A 19,929-nucleotide genomic window follows, 5' to 3' on the forward strand; every position below is an offset into this window, starting at 1 on the left:
TTATCCACTTTATAGGATGATTCCCTGCCAACGCATCTGAGTTGTCCTGACTCTTTCACCTTATATTGTCTATCAAACCTATTAAGTTGTGCTGACATAAAGTCTGATGGGTGGGGGAAGAGGGGGGTTAGAATTAGATTTGGGTTAAAAAGCAGCGGGGGGGGGGAGATTACAGAAAATATCCTATATGTAGTTATATAGGTGTTTATTTGGGATAACTTGGACCATCTGGCTTCCAGCCAGTTGGTCCTGGGTCTCATCTGGCATGGAAGGCCTTGTTTAAGAACAGGACATCTTCCCTGTCATTTGTGACAGGGAATGGTCAGTGAGATGGTGTTCAGCACCTTTTGTGATGCCTGTGTTGGATATAAGGTTTATAAGCAATGTTGCCAGTGTTATTAACAACATTACTGGTTAGTTGGGGTGGGGATGTGGGTATTGGCATGCTCTGGTGCCACAATTGTGCTGGTTGTGTGTCTGACTTTAGCCTGTTATTGATTGTTTTATTGAGGTTGTGGGTATTGTTTTAGTTGGCATGGGTTTCTTTCTTTGTTTTCCTTTTCTTTTACCAGCTTATTTTGTTTGTTTCCTTTTGTGGTGAAGGAAGAGATGGGGGTGAGGGATCTATTTTTGTATGTATGGTTCTTTTTGTGCTATGGGTAGAGTCCTTGGAGCAGGGGTTCAGAGTGTGGGTTATGGGTTGTTGGGATGGTTGGGAAGTGGGGAGGGTGATTTTGTGTCATCTGGGTTGGTATTGGGGTGGGGGTAGGAGTGGGGGGGATCTCTATGGAGGGATGGGGTGGGGGATAGTGGTGGTGCTGTCAATATTAATTGCATGGAGGAAAGGGGAAAGGGATCGGGGCTTCTTTTCCAGCTCAGTTCCAGTACCTCTCAGGTGGGTGCCATTGCCATTACAAGAGAACAAAGAAAGTGCTCGTGGTGAGTTCTGGCACATCCTTTTCTAGAAAAATAGCACTAGGCAAAATTTTAATAGCCCAGAGGTTTGTCTGGAGGAGAACTGTCCTACTGATTCTGCTCCCTGATCAAAGTTTAGCACAGATAGGTTTGGCTTTCTGTCTGTGCAACAATGTGATGCAATATTGAAGAAAAATATAGCACTGAGCTCACTCATAATGGTGCCCCCTTCTGGCAACAAATACCAAGGTGTGAGGGGTAATCCTGATCTGAAAGAGGATGTTGCTGCGAAGACCGATGATAGTCAAGAGACTGGTGTTCTCCTTCAAAGAGTACCTGAGCATCAGCAACAGACTCAGCTCATCTGCAAAGCTAAGAGAGAAGCAGAGCATGAATAACAGAATAGCAGTGTCGAATAGTGACTAGAGCTTTGTATTTTGACTAGGAAGATTGAATCCCTTACTCAGCCATAAAGCTGAGTCTCTCTTAGCCTAGACTTTCTTGCAGAGTTGTTGGGAGGACAATGTGGGGTGGCCCATATCTACGTACAGCAGTAGAGTGGTATACAAATAAGGATGAGTGAATCTGTCAATTTGGTTTCTTATTTTTCCAGTCCTAAGTCCTGCTCACTAGATTTCCATATAAGTTTGGGGAGTAGGCCTACAGAAGGCCAACTAGAAAGAGGGTGGTTTGCACAGTCCTAGCCTCTGCCAGGTCTGTTCTGCCAGCCAGCAAGAGTGTGTGAGCCATTTTTGTCTGTGTCAGTCTGCTTGTCCTGTGAGATATCTGCCTGCAGGTAAGAGAGAAAGTGGTGTGATTATAGTATGGGGCTTTGCTTGATTGCTGAATAAAGCTGGGCAGTTGGTGTGGCCCATGGCCTGTCTTACTATTATAGCAATAGGCCCTGCCATGTTCAGTGGGGTCCACTGCAAAGGGGTTGACACCAAAGGGGTTGGGGAGCCACAGGGCATGGGTGTCCACTACTGTCAGTCAAGATACAGAATTGTAGGTCAGCTGCTGTGGGAGACAGGCCTGTGAACCTCAGTCATGGTGAGATCCTGATTGAATAGAAGTTTAGTTTGGTGGGGTTCCCCCTGAGTGAGAGGCAGGGAGAGGAGAGTAGTTGTGGACTTAACCATCTTCCTCTTGGTGGGCTGGGATGTGAATGCTATTTTGTCTTAGTTTACTACAGTGGTGCCCCGCAAGACGAACGCCTCGCAAGACGGAAAACCCGCTAGACGAAAGGGTTTTCCGTTTTGGAGGCGCTTCGCAAAACGAATTTCCCTATGGGCTTGCTTCACAAGAAGAAAATGTCTTGCGAGTTCCTGCGGGGTTTTTTCCCTCCCCCCCCCTTTTCCTAAGCCGCTTATCAGCTGATCGCTAAAAGCCGCTAAACCCCTAATAGTGCTAATCCGCTAAGCTGTCAATGGGCTTGCTTCGCAAGACGAAAAAACCGCTATACGAAGAGCCTCACAAAAAGGATTAATTTCGTCTTGCGAGGCACCACTGTACCTGTGGCCCTAATCTCCCAGTTGTATGTGGTGATGGATGATGGTGTTCAAATATGCCTAGGTGGGGATATACCAGGGAATGTGAAAATGCTACCTCAATTCCAGTAATTGTGGGCAATTAGAATGGAGGGGCTGACTACCATGTGGGGCAGAGGCCTAGATGTTTGGTCTCAGTTCCTCATCCAAGTCCTCTCACTCCTCTAGAAGATACTGGTGGTCTATCCACTGATCCCTCAGATTTGGTGGTGCTGTTACTGAATGCCAGATTGGTTCATAAGAGAAACATGCTCATCCATGATTTGATTGTGGATGAGAAGGCTGATCTGGTGTGTATTACTGAGACTTGGCTGAGTGAATTGGGTGAGCCTAGCCTTACCCAGCTGTGCTCACCTGGGTATGTGATACAGCACCAGGCTAGATTGGGGAGTCAAGGGGGAGGTGTTGCTATTGTCCACAAAAGCATTATCTCCTTGACCAGAAAACCTCTTCATCTTTGGACAGACTTTGAGTGCCTGCACCTGGTGCTGGGCCACAGAGATGGACTGGAGATACTGCTGGCTTACTGACCACCCTGTTGCCCAACATCATTCCTGAGTTGCCTGAGGTGGTCTCTGGAGTATTGTTGTAGGACCGCAGGACCATAGACCTGGGTGACTTCAATATTCATGTGGAGGTAGAGATAAAGGTGAAGATGTTGGGCACCTGACACTCACTTCTCCCCAAAGGCTTCTACAGAAGGGATGCTCAGCGTTGCATACTGTCCAACCTCCAAGATGCTGCAGTTAGCATCATCATAGCCATGTGAAAAATTGCCAAAGTCCGTGTTGTGGGAGGCCAGTATGTCCAGCAAATTCACTTCAACTGTATTGAATGAGAGAAGGTGGGAGGGAGAGAGAAAAGAGAAGAAATTTTCATTAACATATTCTTTGACTGACTAGAAAAAACCCACCCCAGAACAAGTCAGAAGGAAGGAATCAACAATCTAGAGCAGAAGAGCAAAGCCTGAGACCCCTCTAGATGTTGATGAACTACATCTCCCATCATCTCCCACAAGCCAGGATGATTGGCGTTGTAGTACAGCAGCACCTGGAGGGTCCCTGCTTCACCACACCTGTTCTAAAGGGGGTGTATGTGTGTGGGGGGGGTGGAAGGGCAGCTAAGCCATCTCTCAATATGAAAGTTGGTGGTGGGGAGGAAAGGTCAGTGCATGACGGCATCAGGTTCAGTTCCTGGCATCTCCAATTGAAGCAGACCCCAGACTGCATGTGGCCCTCAATGCAATCTGATGTGGTTGTCAGCTGTTCTGCAAACCATCAGTTCAGACCTCTGATTTTTTTATTGATTATATTTCTATGCCACTTTTCATTCAAATGTGGCTTACAAACAGTAAATAACAATAACATAATAGAACAAAATATACAAACAATATAGAACAAGTAAGAAAACAACAAAAGCAATCCATAAAACACCACCAACAAAACAACTAAAAAATAAGCTAAACAGCGCAATTAGAGCAAAAGTCACATTATAGAAATCACAAAGTACTAGAGCATCCATCATCTATAAAACAATACCATTAACAAGATAGCAACCAAAAAATAATCTCAGCACTGCTGAATGCATACACACACTCTCCACACCCCCATGACTCATAATCTTCCACTCCATTCAGTTCATTAAAAGACAAAACCATGGCAGCAACATCTTTCCAAAGGTTCCTTGGGCTGAAAGTGAGGCAGCACAGGTGAAACCAACCACCCCATGATGATAGACAAATTCTCTGTCACATTCCCTTCTGGGCAACCTTCTGGGGAGCCACAAGCCAGTAGCGGGTAGGACCTTTGCTTGCCCTTCCCATAAACTTTGCCAAGGACCACATGCTCCCAGTGATATGGAAATACCCCCTTCTAGCCAGAGGACTGGGGTGATAATGAACACACACACTGCTCTGCTGCATCCAAGTCAGCATGAAGGTGCTGGATTGTACAGAGCCAAACACACAGTTGGTAGTGTTGGAGGTGGTGCTGGGGACAGACTCTTACACCCTTGCTTGCCTCCAGCACCATCTGCCATCACTTGGGAAGTGTCCAGATCCTGCTTCTCTGAACTCCCATCAAAGATGAGACAAGGAAGTTGTTTCAGGACAGATGAACAACCCCAGAGCACATTGGGAGCTGTCAGTACGCATCAGTGCACAGCAGGCAGGGTTTTGCCGTTCAGTTGGATAATGAGTCAATTGAGCAGAAAGTGGCTCTAATCCAATGCACATAGGGTAGAGTAACTGTTCTGCCTTTGGCCTTCAAGGCAAGCAGTAGCTGCTTGGACAGTTAAGATATCCATGACAGAGACACGGCTTCTACTACTTAGAGCCACAGGGGTCTTTATACAGCACCATGAGTATAGCTACAGTTGTTGACAAGGAAGATCATTTCCCCAGCTGAGAAATATGTGGTTTTTACAGCTCATAATGCTCATCTCAAGGCAGTGGCGTAGTGTGGGGGGTGCAGGGGGGTGGCCGCACCGCACGCAACATCTGGGGGGCGCGCGCTTGCACTCGCAGCTCTCTGCCCCTACCTGGCTCACTCACTCTCTCTCACTGCAGTGCTGGCTATGCGAATCCAATCCGAGCTGCCGGGTCGCCGCTCACTGTGGAGGGGGGGTGCCAGGCGTGCGGTGCGGTACGGTGCGGTGCGGTGCGGAGAGAGGGGGCGCAAATTACTTGCCTTGCCCCGGGTGCTGACAACCCACACTACGCCACTGTCTCAAGGATGAGGAGAGTATAGTGTCCCCAGCAATTTTCTCCAGTGTGGTTTTTATTCTGAGTGGAGTGAATTCCACTCTCCTACATACTACCCAGTCCACAAAACCCTAGTCTTAATATCAGTATCCCTTGAAAAACTGTTTTCCAGGGACACTTTGCACCCAGTACAACAGAGCAGTAAACTTCCTACTCCCTAATGTTGAAGCAGCATTAGCAACCTCAGGCCTGGGGGGCAAATTTGGCCCCCATGTCTCTCTACCCAGCCCTCAGGGCTCTCCCCAAACCACACCCCCTTCTGCCCCTTCCTTTCCTTGAGTGTTTTTGTCCAGCTGGGATACAGGCTTGAACTCTGATTGTGCCTCTTGCTTGACTGAATGCTCTGCCCATGTTTGCCTCTGCCCCCAACCACCATGGGGATGTGTCTTTTGGAAGCTTGTTCAGAATGGGATGCAGTCTCCAGGCAGAAAAAAGGGTTCTCACCCACTTTATATGGCCAGGTAGAACTGGCTAGCATCTTGCATCTCCCTACAGCTAGTGCATCACCAGGCTGCAGCCACTCACTCCATCCAGCTACAATGAGCAGCGGTTTGCTCTATTGAAATTGGATCTGACTTCCAGAAGTTCCCCTCTCTTCAGTTCAAGCTCCCTAGCCTACTGTACAAATGTAAAATTGCCATTCACTGCTCCACCCACTCTGGCTCTATCTGCCATTAGAACCTGCCTCCCGACACGTTGTCCAGAAGGGAATGTGGCCCTCAGACCATAAATTATTTCCACAAAGCAGAAATTCCATCTGAGAAACATGCTCTTTTCAAATTTTTGATTCTTCTGGAACCAGTCCAAATAGACATCCACAGTCCTGATGTTTTGATTATTTTCCTATTGCCAAGTCTCCCTCGTTCTACCTTTCCAAATTTACAAATGACACAGAAATTTGCCAGTGCAATCAGTCGAGACAGATCTATATTATAGGTCAAACCCAGCACTTTGAATTGGATCTGGAAACTAAATGGTAGCCAGTGCAGTCCGACAGGGAATGGTATAATATGCTCAAACCGTCTTGCTCCATTGAGCAACCTGGCTGCTGAATTCTGCACTAGCTGAAGTTTCCAAACCATCTTCAGAGGATGCCCTACACATTGGAGTAATCCAACCTTGAGGTTACCAGAGCATAGACAACAGGAGTTAGGCTATCCCTGTCCAGGTAGGGGTATAGCTGGGCCACCAGCCGAAGCTGATGGAAGGCACTCTGGGCCACTGAGGTTACCTGAGCCTCATGCAACAGCAAAGGATCCAGGAGTACCTCCAAGCCACGAATCTGCTCCTTCAGAGGAAGTGTAACCCCATCAAGAGCAGGCAATCTCCCACCCAACTGGTCTAGGGAACCACCCACTAATAGTGCCTCAGTCTTATCTGGATTGAGCTTCAGTTTGTGGGCTCTCATCCAGTCCATTACCAAGGCAAGACACCTGTCCAGCACTTCCACTGCCTCACCTGCAGATGTAAAGGAGAAATAGAGCTGAGTGTCATCAGCATACTGCTGACAATGTACTCCAAACCTCCAGATAACTCCACCCACAGTGGTTGCATGTAGATGTTAAACAACATAGGGGGATAGGATTGAGTCCTGCAGAACCCTGCAGTGCCACCTACCCCTAGCTTGGAGAGTTGCTCCAGAAGGATACCATGTTCAGTGGTATTAAAAGCCGCTAAGAGATCAAGGAGAATTAACAGGGACATGTTTCCCTTGTCTCTCTCTCGACAGAGGTTATCATACAGGGCAACCAAAACAGTTTCTGTGCCAAAACCAGGCTGAAACACTGTCTGCAATGGATCCAGAAAATGAGTTTCTTCCAAAGGTGCCTAGATTTGGTCTGCAACCACTCGCTCCAGAACCTTGCTCAGGAAAGGGAGATTAGCAACTGGCCGGAGAGCAGAGAGGAGGGGGAGGAGGAAGGGGATGAACAAAAAAGCAAAAGTCACTGCAGTCTTCCAGGATGGTTGGAAGCATTGCTGCTTGGGCTGCACACCAGAGCATCTGGTGAAGGAAATGATCCATTACTGGGCTTGGCAATGTTACAGAATTGGATGACTTAACAGATATTTCCCATCTGCAATTACTCCGGATCATCCTCTGGATGAAACAGCGTGGTCCTAGTATGCACAGAGGTGTGAATGTGGAAATTGAGTAGCATTAAATAAGAGACACTTGCACACTGCCATGAGGCTTCCCAATGTTGCTGAAACTAAATCAAGCCTGGGAGCAAAGGAGTCAGAAGACTGGCTTTGGTTTTGATGCTGACTGAAAACAGAGTTTAGAAAAGGGCACCTGTGCATTTTCTGTCACCATACAAAATGCAGCTGCCAGGAGCAAATATTATGGTGTAAAAGCAAAATAAATTGGATGGGAAATGGTTGAACAGAACCCCATGCCTTGGAACAGGGAAGAAATTAAATTCAGTTGCCAATTAAAGGAGAACCCACCTAATTCACACTGGCTGAAACAATACACAGACCAAAGCATGGCCATCCTTCAAAATTTGCACGTTTCCAAATTTTGCAATAGACTTCTGCAGCTGGGTGATGTGTACAAAAATGCAGATTCTCAGGTAATGTGTACATAAACTGACATGCATGCATTTGTGAAAATAACATTCAAAAATGCATTATGTTAGGGAACACTGCTTTGAAAAAATGTGTGTGTGTGGCAAAAAATGTAAACACAAATGTATCTATTTAAAAAAATATGCTGACAAATTTTCATGAGGACTTAAAAGAAAAAAAGCACATGGATGTGGAAATGTGGAGAACTGAACAGGAAATTTGGCGGAGGGGATGAGAAACAGAAAAAAATGAAATTGACAAACACGTCCATCCCTACACATGCCAACTAAGCATACACAGACCTCACAGAGTTCCTTTTTGTACCCCCTCCTCTTTCACCCTCCAGATGCTGCTGAACTACAACTCCCATCAACTCCAGGAAGGACAATCAATGGCCAGGAATGGTGGGAACTGTAGTGCAGCAGTGTCTGGAAGGCCAAAGGTTCCCCTCACCTGCATTAGGATTTCCCCTGCTGCTGATATTTTTAGGGGGTATTCTACAAATGTCAGCTGACACCATCTTCCTGTGCACCAAAGATGCTGCTTTGCTACATCTTCATATTTTACTTCTTCATGCAGTCAAACTATGGAAGTTGCCCCCACATGAGTCAGTGGTGGCCACCAATCTGGAAGGCTTTAAAAGATTAGACAAATTCATGGAGGGCTATCAACAGCTACAAACCATGATGGCTATGCTCTACCTCTACAGACGGAGGTAGCCCCTTCAGTCCTTCTGCACAACTCTTACAGGAAAGGAAGACCCAACCTTGGGAAACTCTGTATGAAATTGGAACACACAACATGAAAAGAGCCCACAGCAGTGCTCAATGCGCCAATCTGGATGGAACACAGCAGAGAATGAATAACTGAATGGAAGGTGCTAAAACAAAGTTAAAAAGGTGGTGTGTACTGCAGCCAAGATTTTGGTCAAGGTGGTCACTGCAGCCCTTTGTAATAATGGAATCCCAAAAATCCAAATTAGTCCCACTGCAAAGCCATTCCAGCAAAGCATTGCAAGGGGAGGGTCTGGATGGCCCACAGAGTCATCTCTAAAATTCCAACTCTAAGATTAGATTCTATGAAGCCAAATCCACCGAAGTCTGACACCATATGTGACATCATGTTTGGGGCATGGAAAGAGTCAGCTGATTGGTGGCACCTGTAAACCTCTGTTCAAAATGATTGAACTGAGCCCTATCACAGCTCTTTGGTATGCAGAAAGTGCAGGATACAGCCTGTGAATCTGGTTAGAGAGTAGCATTCAGCTGTTGCAATCACTCAGAGAGAGATGTTGGTAGAGCAGTAGTGTGTCACTTGAACAGAAAAGGCTTTTAGTTCTAAGCTACCTAACTAATCTGGAGAAGGCTGCCATGTCTGCTCCTTTGTTCTCAGAGGATAGATCCAAAGTGATCTCTCATCTTGAGGTTCAAAAAAGAAATGTGAGGAGGAAGCTGTAAAAAGGTTACAACCTAATACTGTACATATCAGTCTAAACTTAAGAGAGACCAGGAGGTCAGCAAAGAGATCAAAGGTACAGGGACAGTCTGGGAATCTGGAGGTCCCTTAGTCTATCTGTTTTATCCTCATGTAATCCCTTCTCAGGTACATAGTTGAGCTGTACCCAAACTTCAAAAAAAAACCAATGTGCACCTGAATTCACAAGCTCTGGCAATCAGCTGATCATCAGCATTTACAGACTGCAGGGCACTAGTCTTCACAAGCCCTGATCATCAGCAGATTGTCAAAGCTTGCTAAGTGCTCCACACAGTTTGATCTCAAACTACACAGACAAAATCAGGCCACCTGGTGTCACCGTGATATCAGGTAATTGACAGGTTGGTGGACTTTCTTACCCATCAAAATTGCCCAGTGAGAGATCAGAAAGCTAACCATTTGGCCTGACAGTCATGTCCAATTTCCCGTCTCCCCCCACTAGTCACAACCTCCCTTTCAAAGCCACCCTAGACCAGTTTTGGCAGGGAGTAAACAGTTCCTACTTTCCTGCTTCCAGCTCTGCAAAGTTAAAAATCATTCAGCAGAATTTCCCAGGCTTCAGACCCTCAGAGGGAAGGAAAAGCTGGGGCGGGGGGTGGGGCTGAATGAAGGCATATAAAGTTTTATAGTGTTTATATTGCCTAATGTTCCAAAGCCTGCAGGAAAATCTGTTAAGCATCATGATCTATCCCAAACTGTGGCAAGGTTATGTGTGTGTGTGTCTGTTCCCTTTTGCTAGACATTAACCATCCCTAAAGCATGCAAGTCAATACAAGGCAGCTGGTCTTACATGAGACGGAAGGAAATGGGGAGGAGGTTGCTTATAGCCAGTTGCTTCAGAGGCAGGACTTTCCCCCTGCCCCCCTCCAGCTCCACACAATTGATCTCTAAAGCATATGGAGTTGGTAAGTTATCAGAGAATGGAACTGCTACAGACAGATCAGGTTTTTATGAAGGGTCCCAAAGAATGTTTTATGGCTTTGGGGTGGTAAGCTAAATCTCTCTCTCTCTTTCTCTCTCCTGATTTATCTTTCCCAGTACTGTACTTTCTCTACATTTGGGGGACTGAGCTGAATATGTCTACATTTCAGTTTCAGTGGCAGACTCTAAACCTAAGATTAAAGAAAACAGCTAATTCCCTCACTGCAGACACCAGCAACAGCCCAGGGAAGAGGAGTTATGAGTGCTTGCCTATAATGTTCTGATTGTTCCTGGATTTTGTTTTACCTTTTTAAACTAGGGGCTGCTGCCTCTACTCATGGTTCCTGCCAGCCCTGCCTACCCACACCTGCCAAGCCCCTTTACATCTTACCCAAACCCTGCTCCTCTCATTGCTCCTTCAAGCCCCCTACTCCCTCACATATCCTTCAGCCCCCTCACAGATCCTCTGTGTGTCCCCCCACTTTATTCAAATGTTTGTTGTTGTTTGAAACCACCTTTCGAAACCGTCCTTCTCTTTTGCTCCCCTCCTGACATCATGCAGGACTGTGATGCAGCACTACAAATCCTCCAATGGGGACTGCATGATGCCAGTCTTACATGGGGGGGTGGAATGCATGATTTGTCTGCATGCGCATTTTGTTCCCCCTCTGCTGTGGTTATTCCTGCCCTCCTGAGGTGGCTATCCAGTTGCCCTCCAGACTTTGTGGGATTCCAGTGCCAATCATCCCCTATCAGCATGGGCTAAAGTCAAGGCTGCTGGGTCCTGGAGTTAAAAAACAAAACCTAGAGGACCATTCCTGTCCTAGAACCGTACAGAAATCACATGGCTGCCCTCTTGTAAACACTGGGGGCAACTATACTTTCTCTGGCCAAGAAAGCTCACTAGGGCCCACCAGTGGAGGAAAGAGACCACGAAAGGGCACATTTTGCTCAGGATGCCCTTAAGCCTGGCATTGGCCATGGCTCCAAGTATTGAATCTAACTGGAAAGACAGCAGAAAAGATCAGATTTCTCCACTTCTACTCTCCTACTGTTCCTCTGGCTCACCCTGTCCCAAGATCATTGCTCTCCAATTCTAGTTTAAATTAGGAAAATTCTTTTTCTACTCCTGCAGTCCTTTGGGTTCCACCAGGCATGCCAAGTGCCTTCATCTTGTGTGTGGTCAAGCCCAGACAGAGGGGGAGGGGAGACATGGCCAGGGTCTCTGATTCCAAAGGGGGCCTCGGTCAGCATATTCACAATGCTAAAAAAGCATTTTTAAAAGTAAATACTTAAAATAATCCTTTTACCTATGTATTTTTAAAAAGCACTATTGTATATCTATATTTTCCATTTTGACTTTATATGCAGATACGGCTTAAGCCATGAAATAAAATTATTTGTCAGCATAACTTTTGTGAAAGTTATTTGTATACTTACTTATTTATAGGACTTCAGTTATCTCCAGGGTAAAAAAAAAGGGGGGAGGGTCACATTATCTACCTGGCCCGGGCCTCTGCCTGGCTCTGCAAGGCCTTGTGTGTGGTTAGGGCTGTTTTAGCTGCACAGTGATCCAACTGGGAGGCAGAGTTTGGTATAAGTATGAAGAGAAGGGATTGAGAACCTGCAGCCCTCCAGAAAATTTGAGATTCTAACTCCCGTCAGGCTCAGCCAGCATGGCACAGGATATATTAAAATGATCAATACCCCACATTTAAAAAGCTGCACTTAAAAAAAATTAAAATCAACAGTTTAAAAAAGATTAAAATATGTCAACATCTATGTCTCTGCATAAAAATGAAAAGGTAAAGGTACCCCTGCCCGTACGGGCCAGTCTTGACAGACTCTGGGGTTGTGCGCCCATCTCACTCAAGAGGCCAGGGGCCAGCGCTGTCCGGAGACACTTCCGGGTCACGTGGCCAGCATGACATTGCTGCTCTGGCGAGCCAGAGCCGCACACGGAAACGCCGTTTACCTTCCCGCTGGTAAGCGGTCCCTATTTATCTACTTGCACCCGGAGGTGCTTTCGAACTGCTAGGTTGGCAGGCGCTGGGACCGAGCAGCGGGAGCGCACCCCGCCGCAGGGATTCGAACAGCCGACCTTTCGATCGGCAAGTCCTAGGCACTGAGGCTTTAACCCACAGCGCCACCTGCGTCCCTATGTCTCTGCATAGGCTTGCCTAAACAAAAATGTTTCCTGGTGCAACTGGACTTCTCTGCGACCCATCCCCTCTGCAGGGAGGTGGGACCAATTTGGATGGTCCGCCCCCGCCGCTTAATGGGTCCAAATGGTTTCCAGAGAGTGGTAGGGGATGCTTTATCCCATGTTGATGGCCTTTCAGCTGATTCCCTGGTGGCCCGCTGGAATGCGGAGTTAACCAGGGCTATTGACTGTTTGGCTCCGAAGTGCCCTCTCCGATTGCATGGAGCCCGGAGAGCCCCGTGGTTTTCCACGGATCTCAGGGCAATGAAACAATCGTTGAGACGGCTAGAGCGCCGGTGGCGGATAACTCATTCCGAATCTGACCGGACACAGGTTAGAGCTCAACGTCGAGCCTACCAAGTGGCGATAGCGACGGCGAAGAAGAATTTCTTCACTGCCTCTATTGCATCTGCAGAAAACAGCAGCAGGAGACTTTTTCAGGTGGTTCACAATTTAGCGGAACCACCTGTAACATCGGGGCCCAGTACGGGCCACATATTCTCCTGCAATGATTTTGCAAAGTTCTTTGCAGATAAAATCGCTCAGATTCGGGAAGAAGTAGACTCCACAGTGGGAGCAGGGCCAGGGCGGGAGAGTGCTAGAGTTCTGTCTAGTCAAGTTGAGTGGGATCAATTCCAATCTGTTACCTCCGAGGATGTGGACAGGCTGCTTGGACGAGTGAAACCAACCACCTGTCTCCTGGATCCTTGCCCATCCTGGCTTATAAAAGCTAGCCGGGAAGGACTGGGCGATGGGCTTTGTGGGGTGGTGAATGCTTCCCTCCATGAGGGAGCCTTCCCAGACCCACTGAAAGAGGTGGTTATTAAACCGCTTCTTAAAAAACCATCTTTAGATGCGGCCACGATGGCCAACTATTGCCCAGTCTCAAATCTTCCATTCTTGGGCAAGGTGATTGAGCGAGTGGTTGCTGAACAACTCCAGGCACGCCTGGAAGAAGCGGACCATTTGGATCCCTTCCAGTCGGGATTCAGGCCTCATCATGGGACTGAAACTGCCTTGGTCGCACTGGTTGATGATCTCCAGCCGGGCTAGGGACAAAGGTGAGAGCTGTTTCCTAGTTCTGCTGGATCTCTCAGCGGCGTTTGATACCATCGACCATAACATCCTTCTGGACCGTCTTGAGGGGCTGGGAGCTGGGGGCACTGTCCTACAGTGGTTCCGCTCCTTCCTCCTGGGCCGTGTTCAGAAAGTGGTGGTGGGGGATGAGTGTTCAGACCCCTGGGCTCTCACTTGTGGGGTGCCTCAGGGTTCTGTCCTCTCCCCCATGCTTTTCAACATCTACATGCAGCCGCTGGGAGAGATCATCAGGAGGTTTGGGCTGGGTGTTCATCAGTATGAGGATGATACCCAGCTCTACCTCTCTTTTAAATCAGAACCAGTGAGGGCAGTGAAGGTCCTGTGTGAGTGTCTGGAGGCGGTTGGAGGATGGATGGCGGCTAACAGATTGAGGTTGAATCCTGACAAGACAGAAGTACTGTTTCTGGGGGACAGGAGGCGGGCAGGTGTGGAGGATTCCCTGGTCCTGAATGGGGTAACTGTGCCCCTGAAGGACCAGGTGCGCAGCCTGGGAGTCATTTTGGACTCACAGCTTTCCATGGAGGCACAGGTCAAATCTGTGTCCAGGGCAGCTGTTTACCAGCTCCATCTGGTACGTAGGCTGAGACCCTATCTGCCTGCGGACTGTCTCGCCAGAGTGGTGCATGCTCTGGTTATCTCCGGCTTGGACTACTGCAATGCACTCTACATGGGGCTACCTTTGAAGGTGACTCGGAAACTACAACTAATCCAAATGCGGCAGCTAGACTGGTGACTGGGAGCGGCCGCCGAGACCATATAACACCGGTCTTGAAAGACCTACATTGGCTCCCAGTATGTTTCCGAGCACAATTCAAAGTGTTGGTGCTGACCTTTAAAGCCCTAAACGGCCTCGGCCCCGTATACCTGAAGGAGCGTCTCCACCCCCATCATTCTGCCCGGACGCTGAGGTCCAGCGCCGAGGGCCTTCTGGTGGTTCCCTCATTGCGAGAAGCAAAGCTACAGGGAACCAGGCAGAGGGCCTTCTCGGTAGTGGCGCCCACCCTGTGGAACGCCCTTCCAGCAGATGTCAAAGCGATAAACAACTACCTGACATTCAGAAGACATCTTAAGGCAGCCCTGTTCAGGGAAGTTTTTAACATGTGATATTTTACTGTATTTTTGGTTTTTATGGAAGCCGCCCAGAGTGGCTGCGGAGGCCCAGCCAGATGGGCGGGGTATAAATAATAAATTATTATTATTATTTTAAGCAGGTGGTGAAAAGACTATTTTAAAGTTGCCTTCCTGGTGTCAATAGGCAGGAAGTTCTGAAATGTGGGGGCTGCCAAGCTAAAAGATTGGTTTCTTACAACTGCAGAGTATGTATTATGTGGCACCTATGACAGTGCCACTTCTGCAGTGAAGTGGCCACAAACTGCCATTTGTTGAGGGTGCTGAAAGTTCTGCAATACCATTTTAAAGGGCTATGAAACCACTTTGAACAGTCAGGCTCCCCCACAAATAAACCTGGAAACTGTGGTATCTTAAGGGTGCTGAGAGTGGTTAGGAAACCCTTATTCCCCTCATGGAGCAACAATTTCTGCAGTGGTTTTAACCATCAATTACACTTCCAGGGATCTCCTAGCAACTCCATAGCACCCATAACATGCTATGTTTCCTGGGATTCTTTGAGGGAACCCATGACAGGCTAAAAATATTCCTGCATTGCAGATTACATGATCCTTGTGGTCTCTTCCAACTCTACAACTGAATCATGGGATTCAATGATTCTATTATAGTGCTTTAAATATATGGTGCAGATTTGGCCTTCAACAACTTAAGGAGCTTCATTCTTAGCAAAGGCTTTGAACAATGTGCTAGAAAGATGAACAAATGATTTACAAGTTTGATAGTGACAAGTGGGAGATGGGAGGTTGATGGAACTGGGGGCTCTGCAAATGATCAGTTCAGGCATAGGACTTAGTTACACTAAGTCACAGAAGATTAAAGGGATGTCAAGTGCTAATGACAGCACTTAAAATTAAGGGGAAGTGGGGGAGGTGGGAGAGATGAAGAGTGAAAGCTGACCTTTGACCCTTGTGGTCTTTTTCATTTCCCTCCTAAAGTCAGCACATAAGACTTTAGGATCCAGCAGATTTGTTGCCAATAATTATTTCAACCACTCACTCTAAGTCATTCCCATACAGCTGTTTCTACTATTTTATTTATTTACTTACCATAAGGCTGATTATTACTTCTCCTATCTAAACATTGATTCAGTGCAGGGATGGAGAGGTCAGTCTATTAAGTTTTGCTTCCATACTATCTCATGTCTGTCTTGCTTTCTGTGGCTGTGTTCTTTTTAACTACTTGAAAATTTGCTTTTAAATATTACTGTACACATTTCCTTCTAAAAGATTCAAACACACACACACACACCAAAACTGCACAATCCAAAGGATAGCTTTGTTTGGGAAATGGAAATAAGGTTGGCTTGCATACAAATGCAGATGAAACAAAATTTGCAAGCACGTCCCTTATTCAAGGTTGTTTGCAATTGCATTAAAGCAACCAGCATTATAACTTCTATTTCCAGCAGGTTTTTTGTTTTGTTTTGTTGAAACCCATAGTAATCACGAACATGGAACAAAGGGAACGACCTCTTTTAAAAAGTCATAAAATGCTGCTTTAAAGTAAGTGGTCTATCAGGGGTGGCCAACTCCCAAGAGAGTTAAAAACTGGCAGTGATCTACCCACTTTTTGGGGGTTAAGGTCAAAGTTTTTAGAGGTCCAGGTCAAGGAAAGGAAAGGAAAGGAAAGGGAAAAGCCAAGTTTTTTGGGGTGAAGGGCAGAAATGTTGAGGTCTTTTTAGGGGAGCCATACTTGTTGAGCTTCTTTGGGGGGAACCAGTGATCTACCACAGGCATCCGGTGATCTACCAGGAGATCACGATCTACCTGTTGGATGTGCCTGGATAGGATACAGCAGTACTGTGGCACAGGCACTTTAAAGCACTATGATACTACTTTAAACAGTCATGGATTCCCCCAAAGATTTTTGGGGAAACTATAGTTTGTTAAAGGTGCTGTGATTTATTAGGAGACTGCTACTGCCCTCACAGGACTATAATTCTCAGAGTGCCCCAGGAAGACGGATTGATTATCAAGACATTCTGCTCTATGTGCTCACTCTTTCTTTTATAGGCAGCCGGCTGTCAACATTGTAGCAACAACAGCCCAGAGTTTCCCCGCCTAAAATAACTGACGTGGACCTGAGTGAAAACTATCTACAGACCTGAGTGAAAACTATATACAGTATTCCGCTGCTGGCCCAGGGTGAAACTTCACTACATAACATCAGCGATGAGGACCAGCAGCTTTTTCAGATGTTTTTGGGCTCCAACTCCCATCAGCCCCAACAAGCATGGCCATTGGGTCAGGGATGATGGAGTCCAACAGCTGGAGAACCACAGTTTCCCCTTACACAGAGACTATATAGGCCCTCACAGGACAACTGTAAATGCTACCTGAGTGATGCATATGTCCAGTGATACTAATGCTCAACAACGATGCATGCCAATTATTGTTTTCTTTTAAAAAAATAATAATATTTTTATTAAGATTTTGTAATCGTAAATATCACATACCATTTTCCAATTCTCACTCCCCACCTGAGTTCCCTCAACTCCCCCTTCTGCTTTGTTACATTATTTGTTGTATTCTGCATGTATATAAATTATTAAATGTTGTTACATTGTCACCCTCTATGTCTAAATTCAATAAAGTTGTGAAAGTTTATTCAAATCCTGCCAGTGAGTCCATCTCTTTTTGTTGTTTCTGCAAGTAAGTTGTAAATGGTTCCCATTCCCTTTTAAAGTCACTGTTATCTTTTTCATGTAGTTTGTCTGTTAACTTTGCTACATCTGCACAGTCCACCAGTTTTTCTTGCCATTGTTCTTTCGTTGGTGTTCCTCCAGATTTAAGTTTTGAGCTATTAAAGTTCTTGCCACAGTTGTCACATACATAAATAACTCGCATTTCCCCTTTGGTAATTCTTGACCTAAAATACATATTAAAAAGGCTTCTGGCTTTTTTACAAATGTCATTTTAAACTTTTTTTTCAGTTCATTGTATATCATTTCCCAATTTTTAAAAATAATTCTACAGCCAATTATTGTTTTCAATGGTCCTTGCACGATCATAATTACATGAAGGTGTGAACCGAACAATTTTGTATTCTCTGCTCTTCTCATTTTTCTAGTGTGAAGTTCAGTTCTCTGGTGTTCCAGCTTGTGAATTCTATTTTTAAAAGTCCTTTTGAACATTCACCAGGTTTTTTTAGTGTGGATTTCTTTTAATACAGTGCTACTGTGAGTCATCAGCTGCCAGTTTGTGGTGACTCCACCACAGTGCCAGGTGGGCTGGGATGCTTCAGGGACCAAATATGGTACCCTGACATATGGGGGGGGGGGGGGGATTGCCTGTCCACCATACCTGAGAAGCACTGCTTCAATACACACTTTTATTGCAATTTACTCTAATATAAAATATTTTGCATGTTATTTTCACCAATATATGCACACATACTTTGCGCACGTTTATGAATTACTGTGCATGTTACATCACTGAAGAACTGCACTGCAAAATTCAGAAAAGTGTGAATATCAAAAGCTGATTGTGCTGCAGTTTGCTTATTGTTTCAGGAAGTGTGAAGTAGGCAGGCTGACCTTTAAAAGTGAATTGAATTTCTCCTCTAAGCCAAGCAAACAGACACATTGCCACCCATTTGTGCAACTCCCAAGTGTTCTGTTCATGAGATATATATTGCATTGGATACAAGTCGAGGCATTAACGGTTGGTGGAAAAAAACCAAGTTAAACCAATATCTGCCAAGTGCAAGACAAAGCTGTGGGATGAAAGACAGGGCCCATTACATGGCATCATGAGATTGCCTTGGTGTCCGCTCATTTACAGAATTAAGGCTACGAAAATATCAACAGGCTAACAAGGTTGTACAGGCGACCTATCAAGGGTGGGCCTGTAATCTGCTTATTAAAAATAAGACCCACCAAAGATGCCCATTCAGTGTGACTTTAGCAGCTTAAAGGCTTAGTCTGCTAAGGGGGACGAAACACTAAGGACTCCAGACTGGCCTCTTGTTTTGACAAATCCAGCTAATTGGCACAGGATAACTTTCACTTCAGATAAATCTGAGAAGGACTGGGAGACAATGGCAGAGTCCAGCTTGCCCGTGGTGTGGGGGACACCTGGGTTCAAATCTTTACTCAACCGTGAAGTTTGCAGGATGATCTTTAACAAGCATTATCTCTTTCACTAACTAGTGAAGCCTGCAACAAAATGTTGCAGGATGGAGCTCTTCTTCAGGAGCTAGGCCAACCACCTTGCCCATTTCCTGGATACTCCATCTCAGGGGTCAGCAAACGTTTTCAGCAGGCGGCTGGTCCACTGTCCATCAGACCTTGTGGGGAGCCGGACTATATTTTGGAGGAAAAAAATGTTCGAATTCCTATGCCCCACAAATAACCCAGAGACACATTTTAAATAAAAGGACACATTCTACTCATGTAAAAACACGTTGATTCTTGGACCGTCCATGGGTCAGATTTAGAAGGCGATTGGGCTGGATCTGACCCCTGGGCCTTAGTTTGCCTACCCATGCTCCATCCCATTCCCGTTCCAACTTTCCATGTCCTTTCCCCTTACTGCCCAGTCAGTCAGCATTCTGTTTTCCCTGAATGATCCATCTAGATCAGTATTGGTTGATTATTTAATTTTCAGAATGACCAACGTCAGAAGTTTGATTCTGCTTGTTTAGGCCTCCCTTGAGATGGTGGTTTTCCCTCATTGGGGGTGGACACCAATTATCACTGCATATGTCTATGAAGAATAAATTTGCTTCTTGCGTAAGAAATAATACTTTGGATCTATTGTTAGTCCTGCTCAGAGCCTATCCATTGAAATTGGTAGAGATAGCTACCATAACTTAGGTACATTGGTTTCAATGGGCTTACTTGGTTCTTAATTTGTGTGTATCCATAGATCTAATTGATCAGTCATTTATATCAACTGACTAACTGCTCATCCAGGAGCCAATATTATATCAATTCTGTTACAGCTGCATTACTACTTTGCAACTAATATTAAAGGCCCTAAATGGTTTCGGTCCAAGAATAGTGTATCTCCTTCTGTACCACCTTGTCTGCTCCCATCTCCATGCCCCAACTACAGATAGATACATGGATAGATGGGAAAGGAAACCAAAGGCCTTCTTGGCTGTTGCACCCAGATTATGGAACAACTTTCCATGCAAAATGTGTTTGGCCTCTCCCTTGCTTTATTTTTTGCTGGCGATTGAATATATTTTTGTTTCTGAGTAATAAAGACAATGGGATTCAGATTCTAATTCCTTTTGTGTTCCCTAACAATCCATTGAAGGGCTTTGTTCGCAACATCATCCCACTTGGA

The 19,929-nt window shown here is 45.9% G+C and overlaps 1 protein-coding gene across 1 annotated transcript in view; it reads right to left on the minus strand.

Annotated features, from left to right (window-relative positions):
• Window positions 1-19,929, minus strand: part of LOC310836416 (uncharacterized protein) — a 161,811-nt gene that overhangs the window by 122,907 nt on the left and 18,975 nt on the right. The window contains exons 2-3 of the mRNA XM_083721576.1: window positions 3,140-3,287; window positions 1,129-1,287 (exon numbers count right to left, since the gene is read on the minus strand). Coding sequence (XP_083577702.1) covers window positions 1,129-1,287; window positions 3,140-3,287 — 307 coding nt within the window. The remainder of the gene's footprint in view (window positions 1-1,128; window positions 1,288-3,139; window positions 3,288-19,929) is intronic.

Source organism: Podarcis gaigeae (assembly GCF_964106915.1).
Source record: "Podarcis gaigeae genome assembly, chromosome: Z".
Taxonomy (NCBI): domain Eukaryota; kingdom Metazoa; phylum Chordata; class Lepidosauria; order Squamata; family Lacertidae; genus Podarcis; species Podarcis gaigeae.